At 48.8% G+C, this 23,812-nt stretch overlaps 2 protein-coding genes across 4 annotated transcripts in view; both read left to right on the top strand.

Moving 5' to 3' along the window:
* Positions 1-19,604, top strand: part of LOC121846223 (abl interactor 2-like) — a 55,211-nt gene extending 35,607 nt beyond the window's left edge. Inside the window, exons 6-9 of one of the 3 annotated variants that reach the window (XM_042320058.1) lie at positions 12,777-13,417; positions 13,692-13,820; positions 16,249-16,359; positions 16,761-19,604. In XM_042320058.1, the coding sequence (XP_042175992.1) occupies positions 12,777-13,417; positions 13,692-13,820; positions 16,249-16,359; positions 16,761-16,936 (1,057 nt within the window). In that variant the 3' untranslated portion in view covers positions 16,937-19,604. Of the gene's footprint in view, positions 1-12,773; positions 13,418-13,691; positions 13,821-16,248; positions 16,360-16,760 lie in introns of all 3 variants that reach the window. The other 2 variants (XM_042320057.1, XM_042320059.1) reach the window with 2 other exon arrangements.
* LOC121846249 lies at positions 17,727-23,278 on the top strand. Its single transcript, XM_042320115.1, has 3 exons — positions 17,727-17,768; positions 19,599-19,814; positions 19,857-23,278. The coding sequence occupies exons 1-3, from the start codon at positions 17,727-17,729 to the stop codon at positions 20,712-20,714; spliced, it is 1,116 nt and encodes a 371-aa protein (XP_042176049.1). The 3' UTR covers positions 20,715-23,278.
* Positions 23,279-23,812: the final 534 nt, after the last annotated feature.

The following is a 23,812-nucleotide window of genomic DNA, read 5'->3' as shown; positions in this document are numbered from 1 at the left end:
ACACATAAAACTTTAGATCACCTTTACTCCACACACAGAAATGCATACAACGCCTACAAAACAGGAAGTACCAGCGACGTGCTCAATACAGAAGTGGTCCGACGAAGCGGATGCTAAGCTACAGGACTGTTTCCCTATCACAGACTGGAATATGATCAGACTATCACAGACTGGAATATGATCAGACTGGAATATGATCAGACTAGAACAGAATGGAATATGATCAGACTATCACAGACTGGAATATGATCAGACTGGAATATGATCAGACTAGAACAGAATGGAATATGATCAGACTATCACAGACTGGAATATGATCAGACTGGAATATGATCAGACTAGAACAGAATGGAATATGATCAGAATGGAATATGATCAGACTATCACAGACTGGAATATGATCAGACTATCACAGACTGGAATATGATCAGAATGGAATATGATCAGACTAGAACAGAATGGAATATGATCAGACTAGAACAGAATGGAATATGATCAGACTAGAACAGACTGGAATATGATCAGAATGTAATATGATCAGACTAGCACAGACTGGAATATGATCAGACTGGAATATGATCAGACTAGAACAGAATGGAATATGATCAGACTAGAACAGAATGGAATATGATCAGACTAGCACAGAATGAAATATGATCAGACTGGAATATGATCAGACTAGCACAGAATGGAATATGATCAGACTGGAATATGATCAGACTGGAATAAAATCAAATCAAATTTTATTTGTCACATACACATGGTTAGCAGATGTTAATGCGAGTGTAGCGAAATGCTTGTGCTTCTACTTCCGACAATGCAGTAATAACCAACAAGTAATCTAACTAACAATTCCAAAACTACTGTCTTATACACAGTGTAAGGGGATAAAGAATATGTACATAAGGATATATGAATGAGTGATGGTACGGAGCAGCATAGGCAAGATACAGTAGATGGTATCGAGTACAGTATATACATATGAGATGAGTATGTAAACAAAGTGTCATAGTTAAAGTGGCTAGTGATACATGTATTACATAAGGATGCAGTAGATGATATAGAGTACAGTATATACGTATGCATATGAGATGAATAATGTAGGGTATGTAACCATTATATAAGGTAGCATTGTTTAAAGTGGCTAGTGATATATTTACATCATTTCCCATCAATTCCCATTATTAAAGTGGCTGGAGTAGAGTCAGTGTCAGTGTGTTGGCAGCAGCCACTCAATGTTAGTGGTGGCTGTTTAACAGTCTGATGGACTTGAGATAGAAGCTGTTTTTCAGTCTCTCGGTCCCAGCTTTGATGCACCTGTACTGACCTCGCCTTCTGGATGATAGCGGGGTGAACAGGCAGTGGCTCGGGTGGTTGATGTCCTTGATGATCTTTATGGCCTTCCTGTAACATCGGGTGGTGTAGGTGTCCTGGAGGGCAGGTAGTTTGCCCCCGGTGATGCGTTGGGCAGACCTCACTACCCTCTGGAGAGCCTTACGGTTGAGGGCGGAGCAGTTGCCGTACCAGGTGGTGATACAGCCCGCCAGGATGCTCTCGATTGTGCATCTGTAGAAGTTTGTGAGTGCTTTTGGTGACAAGCCGAATTTCTTCAGCCTCCTGAGGTTGAAGAGGCGCTGCTGCGCCTTCTTCACGATGCTGTCTGTGTGAGTGGACCAATTCAGTTTGTCTGTGATGTGTATGCCGAGGAACTTAAAACTTGCTACCCTCTCCACTACTGTTCCATCGATGTGGATAGGGGGGTGTTCCCTCTGCTGTTTCTTGAAGTCCACAATCATCTCCTTAGTTTTGTTGACGTTGAGTGTGAGGTTATTTTCCTGACACCACACTCCGAGGGCCCTCACCTCCTCCCTGTAGGCCGTCTCGTCGTTGTTGGTAATCAAGCCTACCACTGTTGTGTCGTCCGCAAACTTGATGATTGAGTTGGAGGCGTGCGTGGCCACGCAGTCGTGGGTGAACAGGGAGTACAGGAGAGGGCTCAGAACGCACCCTTGTGGGGCCCCAGTGTTGAGGATCAGCGGGGAGGAGATGTTGTTGCCTACCCTCACCACCTGGGGGCGGCCCGTCAGGAAGTCCAGTACCCAGTTGCACAGGGCGGGGTCGAGACTCAGGGTCTCGAGCTTGATGACGAGCTTGGAGGGTACTATGGTGTTGAATGCCGAGCTGTAGTCGATGAACAGCATTCTCACATAGGTATTCCTCTTGTCCAGATGGGTTAGGGCAGTGTGCAGTGTGGTTGAGATTGCATCGTCTGTGGACCTATTTGGGCGGTAAGCAAATTGGAGTGGGTCTAGGGTGTCAGGTAGGGTGGAGGTGATATGGTCCTTGACTAGTCTCTCAAAGCACTTCATGATGACGGATGTGAGTGCTACGGGGCGGTAGTCGTTTAGCTCAGTTACCTTAGCTTTCTTGGGAACAGGAACAATGGTGGCCCTCCTGAAGCATGTGGGAACAGCAGACTGGTATAGGGATTGATTGAATATGTCCGTAAACACACCGGCCAGCTGGTCTGCGCATGCTCTGAGGGCGCGGCTGGGGATGCCGTCTGGGCCTGCAGCCTTGCGAGGGTTAACACGTTTAAATGTCTTACTCACCTCGGCTGCAGTGAAGGAGAGACCGCATGTTTTCGTTGCAGGCCGTGTCAGTGGCACTGTATTGTCCTCAAAGCGGGCAAAAAAGTTATTTAGTCTGCCTGGGAGCAAGACATCCTGGTCCGTGACTGGGCTGGATTTCTTCCTGTAGTCCGTGATTGACTGTAGACCCTGCCACATGCCTCTTGTGTCTGAGCCGTTGAATTGAGATTCTACTTTGTCTCTGTACTGACGCTTAGCTTGTTTAATAGCCTTGCGGAGGGAATAGCTGCACTGTTTGTATTCAGTCATGTCACCAGACACCTTGCCCTGATTAAAAGCAGTGGTTCGCGCTTTCAGTTTCACACGAATGCTGCCATCAATCCATGGTTTCTGGTTAGGGAATGTTTTAATCGTTGCTATGGGAACGACATCTTCAACGCACGTTCTAATGAACTCGCACACCGAATCAGCGTATTCGTCAATGTTGTTGTCTGACGCAATACGAAACATCTCCCAGTCCACGTGATGGAAGCAGTCTTGGAGTGTGGAGTCAGCTTGGTCAGACCAGCGTTGAACAGACCTCAGCGTGGGAGCTTCTTGTTTTAGTTTCTGTCTGTAGGCAGGGATCAACAAAATGGAGTCGTGGTCAGCTTTTCCGAAAGGGGGGCGGGGCAGGGCCTTATATGCGTCGCGGAAGTTAGAGTAACAATGATCCAAGGTCTTTCCACCCCTGGTTGCGCAATCGATATGCTGATCAAATTTAGGGAGTCTTGTTTTCAGATTAGCCTTGTTAAAATCCCCAGCTACAATGAATGCAGCCTCCGGATAAATCGTTTCCAGTTTGCAGAGAGTTAAATAAAGTTTGTTCAGAGCCATCGATGTGTCTGCTTGGGGGGGGATATATACGGCTGTGATTATAATCGAAGAGAATTCTCTTGGTAGATAATGCGGTCTACATTTGATTGTGAGGAATTCTAAATCAGGTGAACAGAAGGATTTGAGTTCCTGTATGTTTCTTTCATCACACCATGTCACGTTAGTCATAAGGCATACGCCCCCGCCCCTCTTCTTACCAGAAAGATGTTTGTTTCTGTCGGCGCGATGCGTGGAGAAACCCGTTGGCTGCACCACCTCGGATAGCGTCTCTCCAGTGAGCCATGTGTCCGTGAAGCATAGAACGTTACAGTCTCTGATGTCCCTCTGGAATGCTACCCTTGCTCGGATTTCATCAACCTTGTTGTCAAGAGACTGGACATTGGCAAGAAGAATGCTAGGGAGTGGTGCACGGTGTGCCCGTCTCCGGAGTCTGACCAGAAGACCGCCTCATTTCCCTCTTTTTCAGTGTCGTTTTTTTGGGTCGCTGCATGGAATCCACTCCGTTGTCCTGTTTGTAAGGCAGAACACAGGATCCGCGTCGCGAAAAACATATTCTTGGTCGTACTGATGGTGAGTTGACGCTGATCTTATATTCAGTAGTTCTTCTCGACTGTATGTAATGAAACCTAAGATGACCTGGGGTACTAATGTAAGAAATAACACGTAAAAAAACAAAAAACTGCATAGTTTCCTAGGAACGCGAAGCGAGGCGGCCATCTCTGTCGGCGCCGGAAGTTGCTCAGACTGGAATATGGACTGGAATATGATCAGACTAGAACAGAATGGAATATGATCAGACTAGCACAGACTGGAATATGATCAGACTATCACAGACTGGAATATGATCAGACTAGCACAGACTGGAATATGATCAGACTAGCACAGAATGGAATATGATCAGACTATCACAGACTGGAATATGATCAGACTAGCACAGAATGGAATATGATCAGACTAGCACAGACTGGAATATGTTCTGGGATGTTACTGATGGTATGCTACATTGTCCCTAGCACAGACTGGAATATGTTCTGGGATGTTACTGATGGTATGCTACATTGTCCCTAGCACAGACTGGAATATGTTCTGGGATGTTACCGATGGTATTGAGGAGTATGCCATAGTCACCGGCTTCATTAATAAGTGCATCGACGACGTTGTCGCCACAGTGATCGTACGTACATATCCCAAACCGAAGCAATGGGTTTTAGGCAACATCCGCACTGAGCTAAAGCGCTGCCGCTTTCAAGGAGCGGGACACTAATCCGGATGCTTACAAGAAATCCTGCTACTCCCTCAGACTAATCATAAAACAGGCAAAGCATCAATACGGGACTAAGATTGAATCCTACTACACCTGCACTGGCGTTTTTCGGATGTGGCAGGGCTTTCAAACTACTACGGATTACAAAGGGAAACCCAGCCGTGAGCAGCCCAGTAACCCGAGCCTAACAGAGCTAAATGCCTTTTATGCTGGCTTCGAGGTAAGCAACACCGAATCTTGCATGAGAGCACCAGCTGTTCCGGACGACTGTGTGATCACACACACGGTAGCCGATGTGAGTAAGACCTTTACACAGGACGAGTACTGACCAGCTGGCAAGTGTCTTCACTGACTTTTTCAACCTCCCTGACCCAGTCTGTAATACCAACATGTTTGAAGCAGGCCATCATAGTCCCTGTGTCCAAGAACACCAAGGTAACCTATTTTCAACTGGATCTTCACAACTAGCTAACTAGCTAACCGCAACCCCGGATGATTACTCCTGGCTAGCGTTTCCACCCACTTAGCTTGAAGCTAGCCCGGCCAGAGCTCCAGTGCTACCACCGAAGCATACTCCTGGGCTACAATATCCGGACCCACGACCGGTCTATCGTCTATCGATGTCACCGCATGAAGAGGCATAAACAGACTCACCCCATCGCGACGCCCCCCCCAAAGGCTAACTGCTTGCAAATTCGGCCTGCTAACTGCTAGCTTGTTTAGCCCCGGTCCGCTAACTGCTACCTTGTTTAGCCCCGGTCCGCTAACTGCTACCTTGTTTAGCCCCGGCCTACTAACTGTTAGCTTGTTAGCACAGGCCTGCTAACCGTCTGAATCGCCGTGTCACAAACACTCACTGGACCCATATTTACTTTCAATCTCTTTTCAATTTTTAATTTGTTTATACCTTCCGGTAACCTGCCTCACCCAATGTGATACGGAATCGCTATTATTTTTAATTTTTAGAACACACTCAAGAACCTCCAGAAGCTAACCAGCTAACTAGCTACAAGCTATTTAGTCATTGTACTCGCCAGTCCAGCTTCCCTGCCCCATCCACTGCTGCCCCCTGGACACTGATTACTTGGCTACATAGCTGATGCATGCTGGACTGTCCATTAATCACGGTACTCCATTCTGCTTGTTTATGTTTTATCTGTCGGTCCCAGCCGCACTCAGGCTCTGTGTGTAGTTAATCCGACCCTCCCTGCCTAGTCAACGCCATTTTACCTGCTGTTGTTGTGCTAGCTGATTAGCTGTTGTCTCACCTACTGTTTTAGCTACTGTTTTAGCTAGCTCTCCCAATTCAACACCTGTGATTACTGTATGCCTCGCTGTATGTCTCTCTCAAATGTCAATATGCCTTGTACACTGTTGTTCAGGTTAGTTGTAATTGTTTTAGTTTACAATGGAGCCCCTAGTTCCACTCTTCATACCCCTGATACCTCCTTTGTCCCACCTCCCACACATGCGGTGACCTCACCCATTACAACCAGCATGTCCAGAGATACAACCTCTCTCATCATCACCCAGTGCCTGGGCTTACCTCCGCTGCACCCGCACCCCACCATACCCCTGTAGAAATCTGAAATCTGCTCCTTTTATTCTCTGTCCCCAACGCTCTAGGCGACCAGTTTTGATAGCCTTTAGCCGCACCCTCATTCTACTCCTCCTCTGTTCCGCGGGTGATGTGGAGGTAAACCCAGGCCCTGCATGTCCCCAGGCACCCTCATTTGTTGACTTCTGTGATCGAAAAAGCCTTGGTTTCATGCATGTCAACAACAGAAGCCTCCTCCCTAAGTTTGTTTTACTCACTGCTTTAGCACACTCTGCTAACCCTGATGTCCTTGCCGTGTCTGAATCCTGGCTCAGGAAGGCCACCAAAAATTCTGAGATTTCCATACCCAACTATAACATTTTCCGTCAAGATAGAACTGCCAAATGGGGAGGAGTTGCAGTTTACTGCAGAGATAGCCTGCAAAGTAATGTCATACTTTCCAGGTCCATACCCAAACAGTTCGAACTACTAATTTTGAAAATTACTCTCTCCAGAAATAAGTCTCTCACTGTTGCCGCCTGCTACCGACCCCCCTCAGCTCCCAGCTGTGCCCTGGACACCATTTGTGAATTGATCGCCCTCCATCTAGCTTCAGAGTTTGTTCTGTTAGGTGACCTAAACTGGGATATGCTTAACACCCCGGCAGTCCTACAATCTAAGCTAGATGCCCTCAATCTCACACAAATCATCAAGGAACCCACCAGGTACAACCCTAAATCTGTAAACAAGGGCACCCTCATAGACGTCATCCTGACCAACTGGCCCTCCAAATACACCTCCGCTGTCTTCAACCAGGATCTCAGTGATCACTGCCTCATTGCCTGTATCCGCTACGGAGCCGCAGTCAAACGACCACCCCTCATCACTGTCAAACGCTCCCTAAAACACTTCTGTGAGCAGGCCTTTCTAATCGACCTGGCACAGGTATCCTGGAAGGACATTGACCTCATCCGGTCAGTTGAGGATGCCTGGTCATTCTTTAAAAGTAACTTCCTCACCATTTTAGATAAGCATGCTCCGTTCAAAAAATGCAGAACTAAGAACAGATATAGCCCTTGGTTCACTCCAGACCTGACTGCCCTCGACCAGCACAAAAATATCCTGTGGCGGACTGTAATAGCATCGAATAGTCCCCGCGATATGCAACTGTTCAGGGAAGTCAGGAACCAATACACGCAGTCAGTCAGGAAAGCTAAGGCCAGCTTCTTCAGGCAAAAGTTTGCATCCTGTAGCTCCAACTCCAAAAAGTTCTGGGACACTGTAAAGTCCATGGAGAACAAGAGCACCTCCTCCCAGCTGCCCACTGCACTGAGGACAGGTAACACGGTCACCACCGATAAATCCATGATTATCGAAAACTTCAACAAGCATTTCTCAACAGCTGGCCATGCCTTCCGCCTGGCTACTCCAACCTCGGCCAACAGCCCCGCAGCTACTCGCCCAAGCCTCTCCAGGTTCTCCTTTACCCAAATCCAGATAGCAGATGTTCTGAAAGAGCTGCAAAACCTGGACCCGTACAAATCAGCTGGGCTTGACAATCTGGACCTTCTATTTCTGAAACTATCCGCCGCCATTGTCGCAACCCCTATTACCAGCCTGTTCAACCTCTCTTTCATATTGTCTGAGATCCCCAAGGATTGGAAAGCTGCCGCAGTCATCCCCCTCTTCAAAGGGGGAGACACCCTGGACCCAAACTGTTACAGACCTATATCCATCCTGCCCTGCCTATCTAAGGTCTTCGAAAGCCAAGTCAACAAACAGGTCACTGACCATCTCGAATCCCACCGTACCTTCTCCGCTGTGCAATCTGGTTTTTGAGCCGGTCACGGGTGCACCTCAGCCACGCTCAAGGTACTAAATGATATCATAACCGCCATCGATAAAAGAGAGTACTGTGCAGCCATCTTCATCGAACTTGCCAAGGCTTTCGACTCTGTCAATCACCATATTCTTATCGGCAGACTCAGTAGCCTCGGTTTTTCGGATGACTGCCTTGCCTGGTTCACCAATTACTTTGCAGACAGAGTTCAGTGTGTCAAATCGGAGGGCATGCTGTCCGGTCCTCTGGCAGTCTCTATGGGGGTGCCACAGGGTTCAATCCTCGGACCGACTCTTTTCTCTGTATATATCAATGATGTTGCTCTTGCTGCGAGCGATTCCCTGATCCACCTCTACGCAGACGACACCATTCTATATACTTCCGGCCCGTCCTTGGACACTGTGCTATCTAACCTCCAAACGAGCTTCAATGCCATACAACACTCCTTCCATGGCCTCCAACTGCTCTTAAACGCTAGTAAAACCAAATGCATGCTTTTCAACCGTTCGCTGCCTGCACCCGCACGCCTGACCAGCATCACCACCCTGGATGGTTCCGACCTTGAATATGTGGACATCTATAAGTACCTAGGTGTCTGTCTAGACTGTTAACTCTCCTTCCAGACTCATATCAAACATCTCCAATCGAAAATCAAATCAAGAGTCAGCTTTCTATTCCGCAACAAAGCCTCCTTCACTCACGCCGCCAAACTTACCCTCGTAAAACTGACTATCCTACCGATCCTCGACTTCGGCGATGTCATCTACAAAATTGCTTCCAACACTCTACTCAGCAAACTGGATGCAGTTTATCACAGTGCCATCCGTTTTGTCACTAAAGCACCTTATACCACCCACCACTGCGACTTGTATGCTCTAGTCGGCTGGCCCTCGCTACATATTTGTCGCCAGACCCACTGGCTCCAGGTCATCTACAAGTCCATGCTAGGTAAAGCTCCGCCTTATCTCAGTTCACTGGTCACGATGGCAACACCCATCCGTAGCACACGCTCCAGCAGGTGTATCTCACTGATCATCCCTAAAGCCAACACCTCATTTGGCTGCCTTTCGTTCCAGTTCTCTGCTGCCTGTGACTGGAACGAATTGCAAAAATCGCTGAAGTTGGAGACTTATTTCCCTCACCAACTTCAAACATCTGCTATCTGAGCAGCTAACCAATCGCTGCAGCTGTACATAGTCTATCGGTAAATAGCCCACCCCTTTTTACCTACCTCATCCCCATACTGTTTTTATTTATTTACTTTTCTGCTCTTTTGCACACCAATATCTCTACCTGTACATGACCATCTGATCATTTATCACTCCAGTGTTAATCTGCAAAATTGTAATTATTCGCCTACCTCCTCATGCCTTTTGCACACAATGTATATAGACTTTTTTTTTCTACTGTGTTATTGACTTGTTTATTGTTTACTCCATGTGTAACACTGTGTTGTCTGTTCACACTGCTATGCTTTATCTTGGCCAGGTCACAGTTGCAAATGAGAACTTGTTCTCAACTAGCCTACCTGGTTAAATAAAGGTGAAATAAAATAAAAATAAAAATTTAAAATGACTATTGCCCCGTAGCACTCACATCTGTAGCCATACAATTCTTTGAAAGGCTGGATGGCTCACATCAACATCATTATCCCAGAAACCCTAGACCCACTCCAATTTGCATACCGCACCAACAGATCCACAGATGATGCAATCTCTATTGCACTCCACACTGCCCTCACCCATCTAGACAAGAGGAATAACTATGTGAGAATGCAATTCATTGACTACAGCTCAGCGGTCAACACCATAGAGCCCTCAAAGCTCATCACTAAGCTATGGATCCTGGGCTGCCTCAACAATGCAGTTCATTAGTCAATAACAATCAGGTCTAGTCAGACTAACACTAGAAGTAATAAGAGGTAGTATGCATAGTACTACGTAGTACTAAATCAAATCAAAGTTTATTTGTCACATGCACCGAATACAACAGGTATGACCTTACAGTGAAATGCTTACTTACAGGCTCTAACCAACAGTACAAAAAAGGTATTAGGTGAACAATAGGTAGATAAAGAAATAAAAACAACAGTAAAAAGACAGGCTACATACAGTAGAGACGCTACATACAGTAGAGGGACTATATACAGTAGAGAGGCTACATACACAGTAGAGAGGCTATATACAGTAGAGGCTACAACAGTAGAGAGGCTATATACAGTAGAGAGGCTATATACAGTAGAGGGGCTACATACAGTAGAGAGGCTACATACAGTAGAGGCTACATACAGTAGAGGCTACATACAGTAGAGGGGCTACATACAGTAGAGGGACTACATACAGTAGAGAGGCTACATACAGTAGAGGGGCTACATACAGTAGAGGGACTACATACAGTAGAGAGGCTACATACAGTAGAGAGGCTACATACAGTAGAGAGGCTACATACAGTAGAGGGACTATATACAGTAGAGAGGCTACATACAGTAGAGAGGCTATATACAGTAGAGAGGCTACATACAGTAGAGGCTACATACAGTAGAGGCTATATACAGTAGAGAGGCTACATACAGTAGAGAGGCTATATACAGTAGAGGCTACAACAGTAGAGGGGCTATAACAGTAGAGAGGCTATATACAGTAGAGAGGCTACATACAGTAGAGAGGCTATATACAGTAGAGGCTACATACAGTAGAGGGGCTATATACAGTAGAGGGGCTACATACAGTAGAGGGGCTACATACAGTAGAGGCTATATACAGTAGAGGGGCTATATACAGTAGAGGGGCTATATACAGTAGAGGGGCTATATACAGTAGAGGAAATTTACCAGGTAAGTTGACTGAGAACACGTTCTCATTTACAGCAACGACCTGGAGAATAGTTACAGGGGAGAGGAGGAATGATTAGACAACGACCTGGAGAATAGTTACAGGGGAGAGGAGGAATGATTAGACAACGACCTGGGGAATAGTTACAGGGGAGAGGAGGAATGATTAGACAACGACCTGGGGAATAGTTACAGGGGAGAGGAGGAATGATTAGACAACGACCTGGAGAATAGTTACAGGGGAGAGGAGGAATGATTAGACAACGACCTGGAGAATAGTTACAGGGGAGAGGAGGAATGATTAGACAATGACCTGGAGAATAGTTACAGGGGAGAGGAGAAATGATTAGACAACGACCTGGGGAATAGTTACAGGGGAGAGGAGGGGGATGAATGAGCCAATCGTAAACTGGGGATTATTAGGTGACCGTGATGGTATGAGGGGCAGATTGGGAATTTAACCAGGACACCGGGGTTATACCGGCTATACTCTTACAATAAGTGCCATGAGATCTTTAATGACCTCAGAGAGTCAGGACACCCGTTTAACGTCCCATCCGAAAGACGGCACCCTACACAGGGCAGTGTCCCCAATCACTGCCCTGGGGCATTGGGATATTTTTTTAGACCAGAGGAAAGAGTGCCTCCTACTGGCCCTCTAACACCACTTCCAGTAGCATCTGGTCTCCCATCTAGGAACTGACCAGGACCAACCCTGCTTAGCTTCAGAAGCAAGCCAGCAGTGGTATGCAGGGTGGTATGCTGCTGACCAGGACCAACCCTGCTTAGCTTCAGAAGCAAGCCAGCAGTGGTATGCTGCTGACCAGGACCAACCCTGCTAGCTTCAGAAGCAAGCCAGCAGTGGTATGCAGGGTGGTATGTTGCTGACCAGGGCCAACCCTGCTAGCTTCCGAAGCAAGCCAGCAGTGGTATGCTGCTGACCAGGACCAACCCTGCTAGCTTCAGAAGCAAGCCAACAGGGTGGTATGCTGCTGACCAGGACCAACCCTGCTTAGCTTCAGAAGCAAGCCAACAGTGGTATGCAGGGTGGTATGCTGCTGACCAGGACCAACCCTGCTTAGCTTCAGAAGCAAGCCAGCAGTGGTATGCAGGGTGGTATGCTGCTGACCAGGACCAACCCTGCTTAGCTTCAGAAGCAAGCCAGCAGTAGTATGCAGGGTGGTATGTTGCTGACCAGGACCAACCCCGCTTAGCTTCAGAAGCAAGCCAGCAGTGGTATGCAGGGTGGTATGTTGCTGACCAGGACCAACCCTGCTTAGCTTCAGAAGCAAGCCAGCAGTGGTATGCAGGGTGGTATGTTGCTTACCAGGACCAACCCTGCTTAGCTTCAGAAGCAAGCCAGCAGTGGTATGCAGGGTGGTATGTTGCTTACCAGGACCAACCCTGCTTAGCTTCAGAAGCAAGCCAGCAGTGGTATGCAGGGTGGTATGTTGCTTACCAGGACCAACCCTGCTTAGCTTCAGAAGCAAGCCAGCAGTGGTATGCAGGGTGGTATGTTGCTTACCAGGACCAACCCTGCTAGCTTCAGAGCCAAGCAAGCAGTGGTATGCAGGGTGGTATGCTGCTGGCCTATATACAGTAGAGAGGCTATAAAAGGACACTAATCCGGATGCTACATAGTAGTATTGGACTGTCTGGTGACTAGCTCGTGTCAGTTGTGTTGTGCGAGCCCTGTCCTGTCCTCTCATCCCTGAACAGTAGTGTGTGTGTTTTAATCAGCAGTGTGTCTATAATGTGTGTGTTACGCAGCAGTGTGTGTGTGTGTGTGTTTTAATCAGCAGTGTTCTGTAACGTGTGTGTGTGTTTTTAATCAGCAGTGGAGGCAGTCACCCCAACAGTCACCCCAACAGTCACCCCAACAGCAGTGGAGGCAGTCACCCCAACAGTCACCCCAACAGCAGTGGAGGCAGTCACCCCAACAGCAGTGGAGGCAGTCACCCCAACAGTCACCCCAACAGCAGTGGAGGCAGTCACCCCAACAGTCACCCCAACAGCAGTGGAGGCAGTCACCCCAGCAGCAGTGGAGGCAGTCACCCCAACAGTCACCCCAACAGCAGTGGAGGCAGTCACCCCAACAGCAGTGGAGGCAGTCACCCCAACAGCAGTGGAGGCAGTCACCCCAGCAGCAGTGGAGGCAGTCACCCCAGCAGCAGTGGAGGCAGTCACCCCAACAGCAGTGGAGGCAGTCACCCCAGCAGCAGTGGAGGCAGTCACCCCAGCAGCAGTGGAGGCAGTCACCCCAGCAGCAGTGGAGGCAGTCACCCCAGCAGCAGTGGAGGCAGTCACCCCAGCAGCAGTGGAGGCAGTCACCCCAGCAGCAGTGGAGGCAGTCACCCCAGCAGCAGTGGAGGCAGTCACCCCAGCAGCAGTGGAGGCAGTCACCCCAACAGCAGTGGAGAGAACAGTGGGAGTGGCTCTGTTGGAGTACCCATCGCTATGCCAACAGGCTCTCCAACAGGTAACACACAGGAAAGGTACTTCTCTATGGCCACCCAGCTACTGCACGGTCACACACACCACACCTGAGTTTTGGAGGTTGAGGCTAAAGAAACAAAGCTCTGTTAGAGCAGGTAGAAAGGTAAGAAGGGATCCCTCCCAGCGCCCACAGCAGCAGTGTTGCTCTGTATGTCCAACACCCTGCTTTATCTTTCAGTTCTCGCTGTCTCTCTCCCCTCCCTGTCCTTTATTTGTCTCTTTTACTCTCTCCTCCTCCTCTGCTGGTGGGGCTACAGGGACCTCTCCTCCTGCTACCCAATCCCCACCGTCCGCACCTGACCGCGCCCCTAACACTGAGGCCCAATCGGCTGAGGCCCCTCTTCCCGCCCAATATCCTCTCTCTGCTGCAGCAATCTCGGCGGAAGGTGAGTGACCCACCCCTCTCCTCACCCCTTTGTCCCACATCACCCTCTCTCCCCTCATCACTCCCTCCTCACCCCATTGTCCCACATCACCCTCTCTCCCCTCATCACTCCCTCCTCACCCCATTGTCCCACATCACCCTCTCTCTCCCCTCGTCCCCCATCACTCCCTCCTCACCCCCTTCAGGAGCATCCTTTCTCCTTTATTCCACATCACCCTCTCTCCCCTCGTCCTCCCATCACTCCCTCCTCACCCCCTTCAGGAGCATCCTTTCTCCTTTATTCCACATCACCCTCTCTCCCCTCGTCCTCCCATCACTCCCTCCTCACCCCTTTCAGGAGCATCCTTTCTCCTTTATTCCACATCACCCTCTCTCCCCTCGTCCTCCCATCACTCCCTCCTCACCCCTTTCAGGAGCATCCTTTCTCCTTTATTCCACATCACCCTCTCTCCCCTCGTCCTCCCATCACTCCCTCCTCACCCCTTTCAGGAGCATCCTTTCTCCTTTATTCCACATCACCCTCTCTCCCCTCGTCCTCCCATCACTCCCTCCTCACCCCTTTCAGGAGCATCCTTTCTCCTTTATTCCACATCACCCTCTCTCCCCTCGTCCTCCCATCACTCCCTCCTCACCCCTTTCAGGAGCATCCTTTCTCCTTTATTCCACATCACCCTCTCTCCCCTCGTCCTCCCATCACTCCCTCCTCACCCCTTTCAGGAGCATCCTTTCTCCTTTATTCCACATCACCCTCTCTCCCCTCGTCCTCCCATCACTCCCTCCTCACCCCTTTCAGGAGCATCCTTTCTCCTTTGTCCCTGTAGCTCAAACCATCCTTTTCCATTAAGTAGTTTTTTAAAATCTCAGTATGCCACAGAGATGGGACCGTTGGGTATGAAACAATGTCTCTTAATAGAGCTGTTTCATGTCTTCCTTCAGAAACAGCAGGTTTATAATTGCTCTCCTGCTGACTGTGGTGTTGTACCAGTGTGGGCCCAGCATGAGGTCCCAAGTGACAGTAATTAGTAGCACTAGACTGTGTTACTCTAGAGTTCCCCCTGCTGGGCCCAGCTAGCTGGTGAAGGGGGTCTGGATCATCAGTCTGGGCCTGTCCATCGCTTGTCTCACATAGTATAGTACCGTTGAGAATACTGATTCACTCTCTGCGGAGGGTAGGGAGTGAACTACGACCCAACTATCTGTGGAGACCGGGCGGGTATCTGTGGAGACCGGGCGGGTGTCTGTGGAGACCGGGCGGGTGTCTGTGGAGACCGGGCGGGTGTCTGTGGAGACCGGGCGGGTGTCTGTGGAGACCGGGCGGGTGTCTGTGGAGACCGGGCGGGTGTCTGTGGAGACCGGGCGCGTGTCTGTGGAGACCGGGCGGGTATCTGTGTGTAAATTTATTAAAAATCCTACAATGTGATTTTCTGGATTTTTTTGAAGTTGAAGTGTACCTATGATGAAAATTACAGGCCTCTCTCATCTTTTTAAGTGGGAGAACTTGCACAATTGGTGGCTGACTAAATACTTTTTTGCCCCACTGTATATACTATTAGTTCATTTTAGTATGCTGGATATCCTTTCAGTTGAGCTAACTAGCGCTTTGCCTGTCTACCGGAAGTTGATGCTGTTGCTATGCAACCTCTTGATATCTTGTTAGCATAACAAATGACTAGCTAGACATTTTACAGTATCAGGTGTGTTTGTAAATTCAATCTGGAGTACCAGAGTGCGCTCTGGGCGTTCGTAAATCCATAGCGTTGCCGCTGGCAACTATTTAATTACGCATTTTTTTGCAGAGTGTCATTCCTGCTTGCTCGCTTCTGACAGCGTTTTTTCTGCAGCTCACTAAAGTAACAAACCTCTTGTCTTGTTCTGTGTGTCTCTCTGTCCATTCATCATCTTGTCTTTTTCACTTCTCTTCACCCTGTTGTCCTCCCCTCCCCGTAGCGCTATGATACTCTGTCTGTCCACCTGCCTCTGTCCACGCTGAGGGCTCTATTTAAGATCTCAATGTCCTCTTGGTGTTCTACTACCGTTGTATCCAGTGAGGCTTCTGTCTCTTTCCTATATTGAGAGCTATAGTGGAGATGTCCATGTGGTGAGCTCTGTGATGCTGAGAGCTATAGTGGAGATGTCCATGTGGTGAGCTCTGTGATGCTGAGAGCTATAGTGGAGATGTCCATGTGGTGAGCTCTGTGATGCTGAGAGCTGTAGTGGAGATGTCCATGTGGTGAGCTCTGTGATGCTGAGAGCTGTAGTGGAGCTGTAGTGGAGATGTCCACGTTGTCCCCTTGTTGCTCCTCCATCCCATTCCTTCAGCATGGAGCCCTATGTTACGACCTCCCCGTGCCTCAGACGCCGACAGACAGAGCATGGTGCAGTCTGAGAGTTGTCAGGTACCGATTTCCTGTCTGTCTCCTCTCCTCCAGTCTCAGATGCACCTCCTCCTGCAGAGGAGGAGGAGTCGGCCGTGATTGAGTACAGTGACCCCTACGCCGATGAGGACCCTCCCTGGGCGCCACACACCTACCTGGAGAAAGGTATGCTCTAGCTCCACCCCCTAGCCCTAGCTCCACCCCTAATCCTAGCTCCACCCCTAACCCTAGCTCCACCCCCTAGCCCCAACCCTAACCTTAGCACCACCCCTAACCCAAGCTCCACCCCTAACCCTAGCTCCACCCCTAACCCTAGCTCCACCCCCTAACCCTAGCTCCACCCCTAACCCTAGCTCCACCCCTAACCCTAGCTCCACCCCTAACCCTAGCTCCACCCCTTGTCCTATGACATCAATAGGTTAGTTCTCATATCATACTGATTTGATAAATGGTTCATCGGTGCTTCAGACCTAATCCTGTTGACTCCTCTCTATGACCACGCAGCAGATGAGGCGCTGTCGTAACTGATAATACTGACTGATCTGTGCCTCGTCTCTCCTCTTCAGTTGTCGCCATCTACGACTACGCAGCAGACAAGGAGGACGAGCTGTCGTTCAACGAGGGCTGTATCATCTATGTGATCAAGAAGAATGACGATGGCTGGTACGAGGGGACTAAGACTGGTACCTCCGGGCTCTTCCCTGGTAACTACGTAGGGTCCTTCATGCATAACGCAGACTGAGGCCACCTTCCCTCCAAGCCCCAACCCCAGAGACACACTCTGAACCACATCCCAGAAGAGAACAGGGAGGAGATAGCTGTGTACCCAATGCATGGATAACATGTATCTATATACGGGTTGTACAGACTACCATGCAGACTAATTAGTGTACCTGTATACGGGTTGTACAGACTACCATGCAGACTAATTAGTGTACCTGTATACGGGGTGTACAGACTACCATGCAGACTAATTAGTGCATTGGGGTGTACAGACTACCATGCAGACTAATTAGTGCATTGGGGTGTACAGACTACCATGCAGACTAATTAGTGCATTGGGGTGTACAGACTACCATGCAGACTAATTAGTGTACCTGTATACGGGGTGTACAGACTACCATGCAGACTAATTAGTGTACCTGTATACGGGGTGTACAGACTACCATGCAGACTAATTAGTGTACCTGTATACGGGGTGTACAGACTACCATGCAGACTAATTCGTGCATTGGGGTGTAAAAAGGAGACAGTGAAGATAATTGGTGGAGGAGACTTGATTACTGACTCAGGAAAAGAGAAGAGGAGAATCAAGACTGGGCTTCTGCTCACTGTGAAGTGAGAGACACACTACCATACACCATCGAAACTCAACAAGTAATAACTACCAATAACAATCATTTATAAGACATATGAAGGATAAACTGTTTTAATTTAAAAAAAACTGTTTTATTCCCTGTGTTTGGAAGGAAAGACGAGTGTTGGGGTTATGCTAACTCCTCTATCCTGAGGAAAAGAAACGAGTGGTCACCATGGTTATCTTCATGGCTTTTTGCCATGTTCACGTTGCCTGTGTAGGGGTTGGCTGATATGTCTCGGATCTGTGAGTCTGGTCTGCAGATGCAGAGCACCACATTCCCTATGTAGTGCACTATTTAGGGAATAGGGTGCACTATTTAGGGAATAGGGTGCCATTTGAGACGCATTCATAGAATATTGGTACTTTCCCCCTTGTAGCGCTGAATATAATGGACTTCCTGTCTCTGACAGTAGTGGAAGGCATCGGTCAGCCCTCTTCCTGTCTCTGACAGTAGTGGAAGGCATCGGTCAACCCTCTTCCTGTCTCTGATAGTAGTGGAAGGCATCGGTCAACCCTCTTCCTGTCTCTGATAGTAGTGGAAGGCATCGGTCAACCCTCTTCCTGTCTCTGATAGTAGTGGAAGGCATCGGTCAACCCTCTTCCTGTCTCTGACAGTAGTGGAAGGCATCGGTCAACCCTCTTCCTGTCTCTGACAGTAGTGGAAGGCATCGGTCAGCCCTCTTCCTGTCTCTGACAGTGGAAGGCATCGGTCAACCCTCTTCCTGTCTCTGACAGTAGTGGAAGGCATCGGTCAACCCTCTTCCTGTTTCTGACAGTAGTGGAAGGCACCGGTCAACCCTCTTCCTGTCTCTGACAGTAGTGGAAGGCACCGGTCAACCCTCTTCCTGTCTCTGACAGTAGTGGAAGGCATCGGTCAGCCCTCTTCCTGTCTCTGACAGTGGAAGGCATCGGTCAACCCTCTTCCTGTCTCTGACAGTAGTGGAAGGCATCGGTCAACCCTCTTCCTGTTTCTGACAGTAGTGGAAGGCACCGGTCAACCCTCTTCCTGTCTCTGACAGTAGTGGAAGGCACCGGTCAACCCTCTTCCTGTCTCTGACAGTAGTGGAAGGCATCGGTCAGCCCTCTTCCTGTCTCTGACAGTAGTGGAAGGCATCGGTCAACCCTCTTCCTGTCTCTGATAGTAGTGGAAGGCATCGGTCAACCCTCTTCCTGTCTCTGACAGTAGTGGAAGGCATCGGTCAACCCTCTTCCTGTCTCTGACAGTAGTGGAAGGCACCGGTCAACCCTCTTCCTGTCTCTGACAGTAGTGGAAGGCATCGGTCAACCCTCTTCCTGTCTCTGACAGTAGTGGAAGGCATCGGTCAACCCTCTTCCTGTCTCTGACAGTAGTGGAAGGCACCGGTCAACCCTCTTCCTGTCTCTGACAGTAGTGGAAGGCACCGGTCAACCCTCTTCCTGTCTCTGACAGTAGTGGAAGGCATCGGTCAACCCTCTTCCTGTCTCTGACAGTAGTGGAAGGCATCGGTCAACCCTCTTCCTGTCTCTGACAGTAGTGGAAGGCATCGGTCAACCCTCTTCCTGTCTCTGACAGTAGTGGAAGGCATCGGTCAGCCCTCTTCCTGTCTCTGATAGTAGTGGAAGGCATCGGTCAACCCTCTTCCTGTCTCTGACAGTAGTGGAAGGCATCGGTCAACCCTCTTCCTGTCTCTGACAGTAGTGGAAGGCATCGGTCAGCCCTCTTCCTGTCTCTGACAGTAGTGGAAGGCACCGGTCAACCCTCTTCCTGTCTCTGACAGTAGTGGAAGGCATCGGTCAACCCTCTTCCTGTCTCTGACAGTAGTGGAAGGCATCGGTCAACCCTCTTCCTGTCTCTGACAGTGGAAGGCATCGGTCAACCCTCTTCCTGTCTCTGACAGTAGTGGAAGGCATCGGTCAACCCTCTTCCTGTCTCTGACAGTAGTGGAAGGCATCGGTCAGCCCTCTTCCTGTCTCTGACAGTAGTGGAAGGCACCGGTCAACCCTCTTCCTGTCTCTGACAGTAGTGGAAGGCACCGGTCAACCCTCTTCCTGTCTCTGACAGTAGTGGAAGGGATCGGCACATCTTTTCTTTATTTTCTGGTTCAGAATATTATGTTATGTATGGAGAGCTCCGTGGACTAGACTGGTGTGGAGCGCTCCGTGGACTAGACTGGTATGGAGCGCTCCGTCGACTAGACTGGTGTGGAGCGCTCCGTGGACTAGACTGGTATGGAGCGCTCCGTGGACTAGACTGGTATGGAGCGCTCCGTGGACTAGACTGGTGTGGACTAGTCTGGTATGGAGAGCTCCGTGGACTAGACTGGTATGGAGCGCTCCGTGGACTAGACTGGTATGGAGAGCTCCGTGGACTAGACTGGTATGGAGCGCTCCGTGGACTAGACTGGTATGGAGCGCTCCGTCGACTAGACTGGTGTGGAGCGCTCCGTGGACTAGACTGGTATGGAGCGCTCCGTGGACTAGACTGGTATGGAGCGCTCCGTGGACTAGACTGGTGTGGACTAGTCTGGTATGGAGAGCTCCGTGGACTAGACTGGTATGGAGCGCTCCGTGGACTAGACTGGTATGGAGCGCTCCGTGGACTAGACTGGTATGGAGCGCTCCGTGGACTAGACTGGTATGGAGCGCTCCGTGGACTAGACTGGTATGGAGCGCTCCGTGGACTAGACTGGTATGGAGAGCTCCGTGGATTAGACTGGTATGGAGCGCTCCGTGGACTAGACTGGTATGGAGCGCTCCGTGGACTAGACTGGTATGGAGCGCTCCGTGGACTAGACTGGTATGGAGCGCTCCGTGGACTAGACTGGTATGGAGCGCTCCGTGGACTAGACTGGTATGGAGCGCTCCGTGGACTAGACTGGTATGGAGCGCTCCGTGGACTAGACTGGTATGGAGCGCTCCGTGGACTAGACTGGTATGGAGCGCTCCGTGGACTAGACTGGTATGGAGCGCTCCGTGGACTAGACTGATATGGAGCGCTCCGTGGACTAGACTGGTATGGAGCGCTCCGTGGACTAGACTGGTGTGGAGCGCTCTGTGGACTAGACTGGTATGGAGAGCTCCGTGGACTAGTCTGGTATGGAGAGCTCCGTGGACTAGACTGGTATGGAGCGCTCTGTGGACTAGACTAGACTGCTATGGAGAGCTCCGTGGATTAGACTAGACTGGTATGAAGCGCTCCGTGGACTAGACTGGTATGGAGCGCTCCGTGGACTAGACTGGTATGGAGCGCTCTGTGGACTAGACTGGTATGGAGCGCTCTGTGGACTAGACTGGTATGGAGCGCTCCGTGGACTAGACTGGTATGGAGCGCTCCGTGGACTAGACTGGTATGAAGCGCTCCGTGGACTAGACTGGTATGGAGCGCTCTGTGGACTAGACTGGTATGGAGCGCTCTGTGGACTAGACTGGTATGGAGCGCTCTGTGGACTAGACTGGTATGGAGCGCTCTGTGGACTAGACTGGTATGTTGTGTATAGGGTACGCCATAGACTGGTATGGAGCGCTCCGTGGACTGGTATGGAGAGCTCCGTGGACTAGACTGGTATGTTTTGTATAGGGTACACCATAGACTTGTATGTTGTGTATAGGGTACGCTATAGACTGGTATGGAGCGCTCCATGGACTGGTATGGAGAGCTCCGTGGACTAGACTGGTATGTTGTGTATAGGGTACGCCATAGACTGGTATGTTGTGTATAGGGTACGCTATAGACTGGTATGGAGCGCTCCATGGACTGGTATGGAGAGCTCCGTGGACTAGACTGGTATGTTGTGTATAGGGTACGCCATAGACTGGTATGTTGTGTATAGGGTACGCCATAGACTGCATGCTTCAATAGTTCAGATTTTTCAGTTTGACATTTCACCAGTTTTACTTTTGAGCTTTGCCTTCCATCAGATTTGGTTGTTTTATCATATTTAGGGACATCCTTAAATGGTTGTTTTTCCTGTGTTTTATATTGTACAACAGACAATGACACTAACACTGTGTAAATGTGATCAGTGGTGATAGTTGCTGGTTGAAAATACAAGGACCTTCTAATCAGTACATTTGCATGAGTGGAGTTTTGGTTTTCCGTGGTGACATCACCATGCTGTAAATTGGTTAATAGACCAATAACAAAGAGTGCTAATAACAGCTAGTTCAAACATTCTTGCTTGAGTTTTTTGCTAAAAAGGTATTTGTGCCCATTTGAATGGAAATCTATTACAGTAAGGTACTTAATTGTTACTCAGAAAGGATTTGATATTGATGCATAAACGTCTGCATTCAGCCTTTAACATGAACCTCCACTCTGAAGGTGTTGAATATTTTGTTGTGTGGACAGGGCCGGCCTAACCTAAAGCATATATTTTTTTGGGGGGGGACGACACCGAAGAGAAACAGTTTTACACTTAATTTCCTGAAATTCTACACATTTTGCCATGATATGCAATGTTAAAATGATGTTGAGTGACTAAGAAAATCAATTGGGGCCCACTGGAGGTCTTGTGCTCCTGGGTGCGTGCCCGGTCGGTGATTCAATCATGATCACTAATTTACTAATCTAAAACAATGTTAGCTGACATGGGCTAATAGAGTGACTGCCACACAACCACATTTAGAAGTTGCACCTGGTGTATTCTAAATCTCAACTGTAAGTTTTGACCGAGTTCCAATTTTTTTGGTGGGGGGGCCCGGGCCCCAAGCAGTCCCTTCTGTTGCTTTATACCTAGGGCCGGCCCTGTGTGGATGTCATTCTAAACCAGAGGTTTCACTGTTTAACTTATTAACTGAAGTGATTAAAAATGTTTTTACCTAACAAGTGTTTGACGGTATTGTGGTGGACATTAAACCGAGAAATATTGTTACATATTGCAAGGTAGTGTTTTTATATTTGGGTCACTAGTGCAAAAACAATAGGGTCAATCTCCACATGTTCGCAGTAATGCCTAGTAGAATGTAATAAAGTACTTCATTTTGTATTTGTTCGGTACTGATGAGAGCAATAACAAAAATTGATACACAAATATAGTTTTAGTTTATCTTTGAAGGACAAACTGACCGTGGTATATATTTCTTTTAAGAAGTCAAATCGGACAAAATGCAGAGCACTAACTTTAAACCTTCTGTACTTGATCTAATTCTGTCTGTGGCCTCGGCAAGTGTTATATTATGCACAAAGACTATATTCAACTGTATGTAATGTGAAGGGCATGCCCCAAATGGCATCCTTTTCCTTATATAGTGCACTACTATGGCTCAAAAGAAGTGCACTAATTAGGGAGCCATTTTGGACACAAATGATTTTAAATAGTGGGGGACTGATGATGTGTGACTGCTGCATGTGACCGAGGCTGGGATTCAAATCCGACCGTGTTATAGGCCCCTCAAAGGGCAGGAGACCACGTTCACACGTTGGCCCAATCAGAAATCACCTTTTAAATGGCGCGTTGCCAACTAAAGAGCCATGGATTGAATCCCGGCCCACCTCGTTGTTCTACTGTCTTCAGAACCAACCAAACAGGGAGAGACAACTTGGACAATAAACTCTTTCGGTTTCTATTGGGAAATTGTTTTAAAACATTTCCCCTTGTGTGCCCCAATGAACACTACCCAGGCTGGTGAATGTATCCTAAATGGCAGCCTATTCCCTAGAAAGTGCACTACCCCTAGGGACCCTGGTCTAAAGTAGTGCACTACCCCTAGGGGCCCTGGTCGAAAGTAGTGCACTACCCCTAGGGGCCCTGGTCTAAAGTAGTGCACTACCCCTAGGGGCCCTGGTCGAAAGTAGTGCACTACCCCTATGGGCCCTGGTCTATAGTAGTGCACTACCCCTATGGGCCCTGGTCTATTGCAGTGCACTAGAAAAGGAATTGGTCCCATTTAGAGTGCAGACTGTAGCCATTTTAACATGATTCCCTGTGACCCCCAGTCGATCATAGACACAAACAGATCAAATATTACAATACAATGAGAGTATTGAAACTGAACACCCTTGGCTGCACAGTTCCTACAGCTGTGTGTTTTCACTGTCTGTTATATACGTTGGCCGAGCCTTGCAGCTCCAGGACGGGCATGACGATAAGAGCTAGGATGTGTAGAACTAGGATGTGTAGAACTTCAGATGGTTGTAGAGCTAGGATATGTAGAACTAGGATGTGTAGAACTTCAGATGGTTGTAGAGCTAGGATATGTAGAACTAGGATGTGTAGATCTTCAGATGGTTGTAGAGCTAGGATGTGTAGAACTTCAGATGGTTGTAGAGGTAGGATATGT

Source organism: Oncorhynchus tshawytscha, linkage group LG03 (assembly GCF_018296145.1).
Source record: "Oncorhynchus tshawytscha isolate Ot180627B linkage group LG03, Otsh_v2.0, whole genome shotgun sequence".
Lineage (NCBI taxonomy): Eukaryota > Metazoa > Chordata > Actinopteri > Salmoniformes > Salmonidae > Oncorhynchus > Oncorhynchus tshawytscha.
This window is presented reverse-complemented; position numbering and strand designations above follow the sequence as displayed.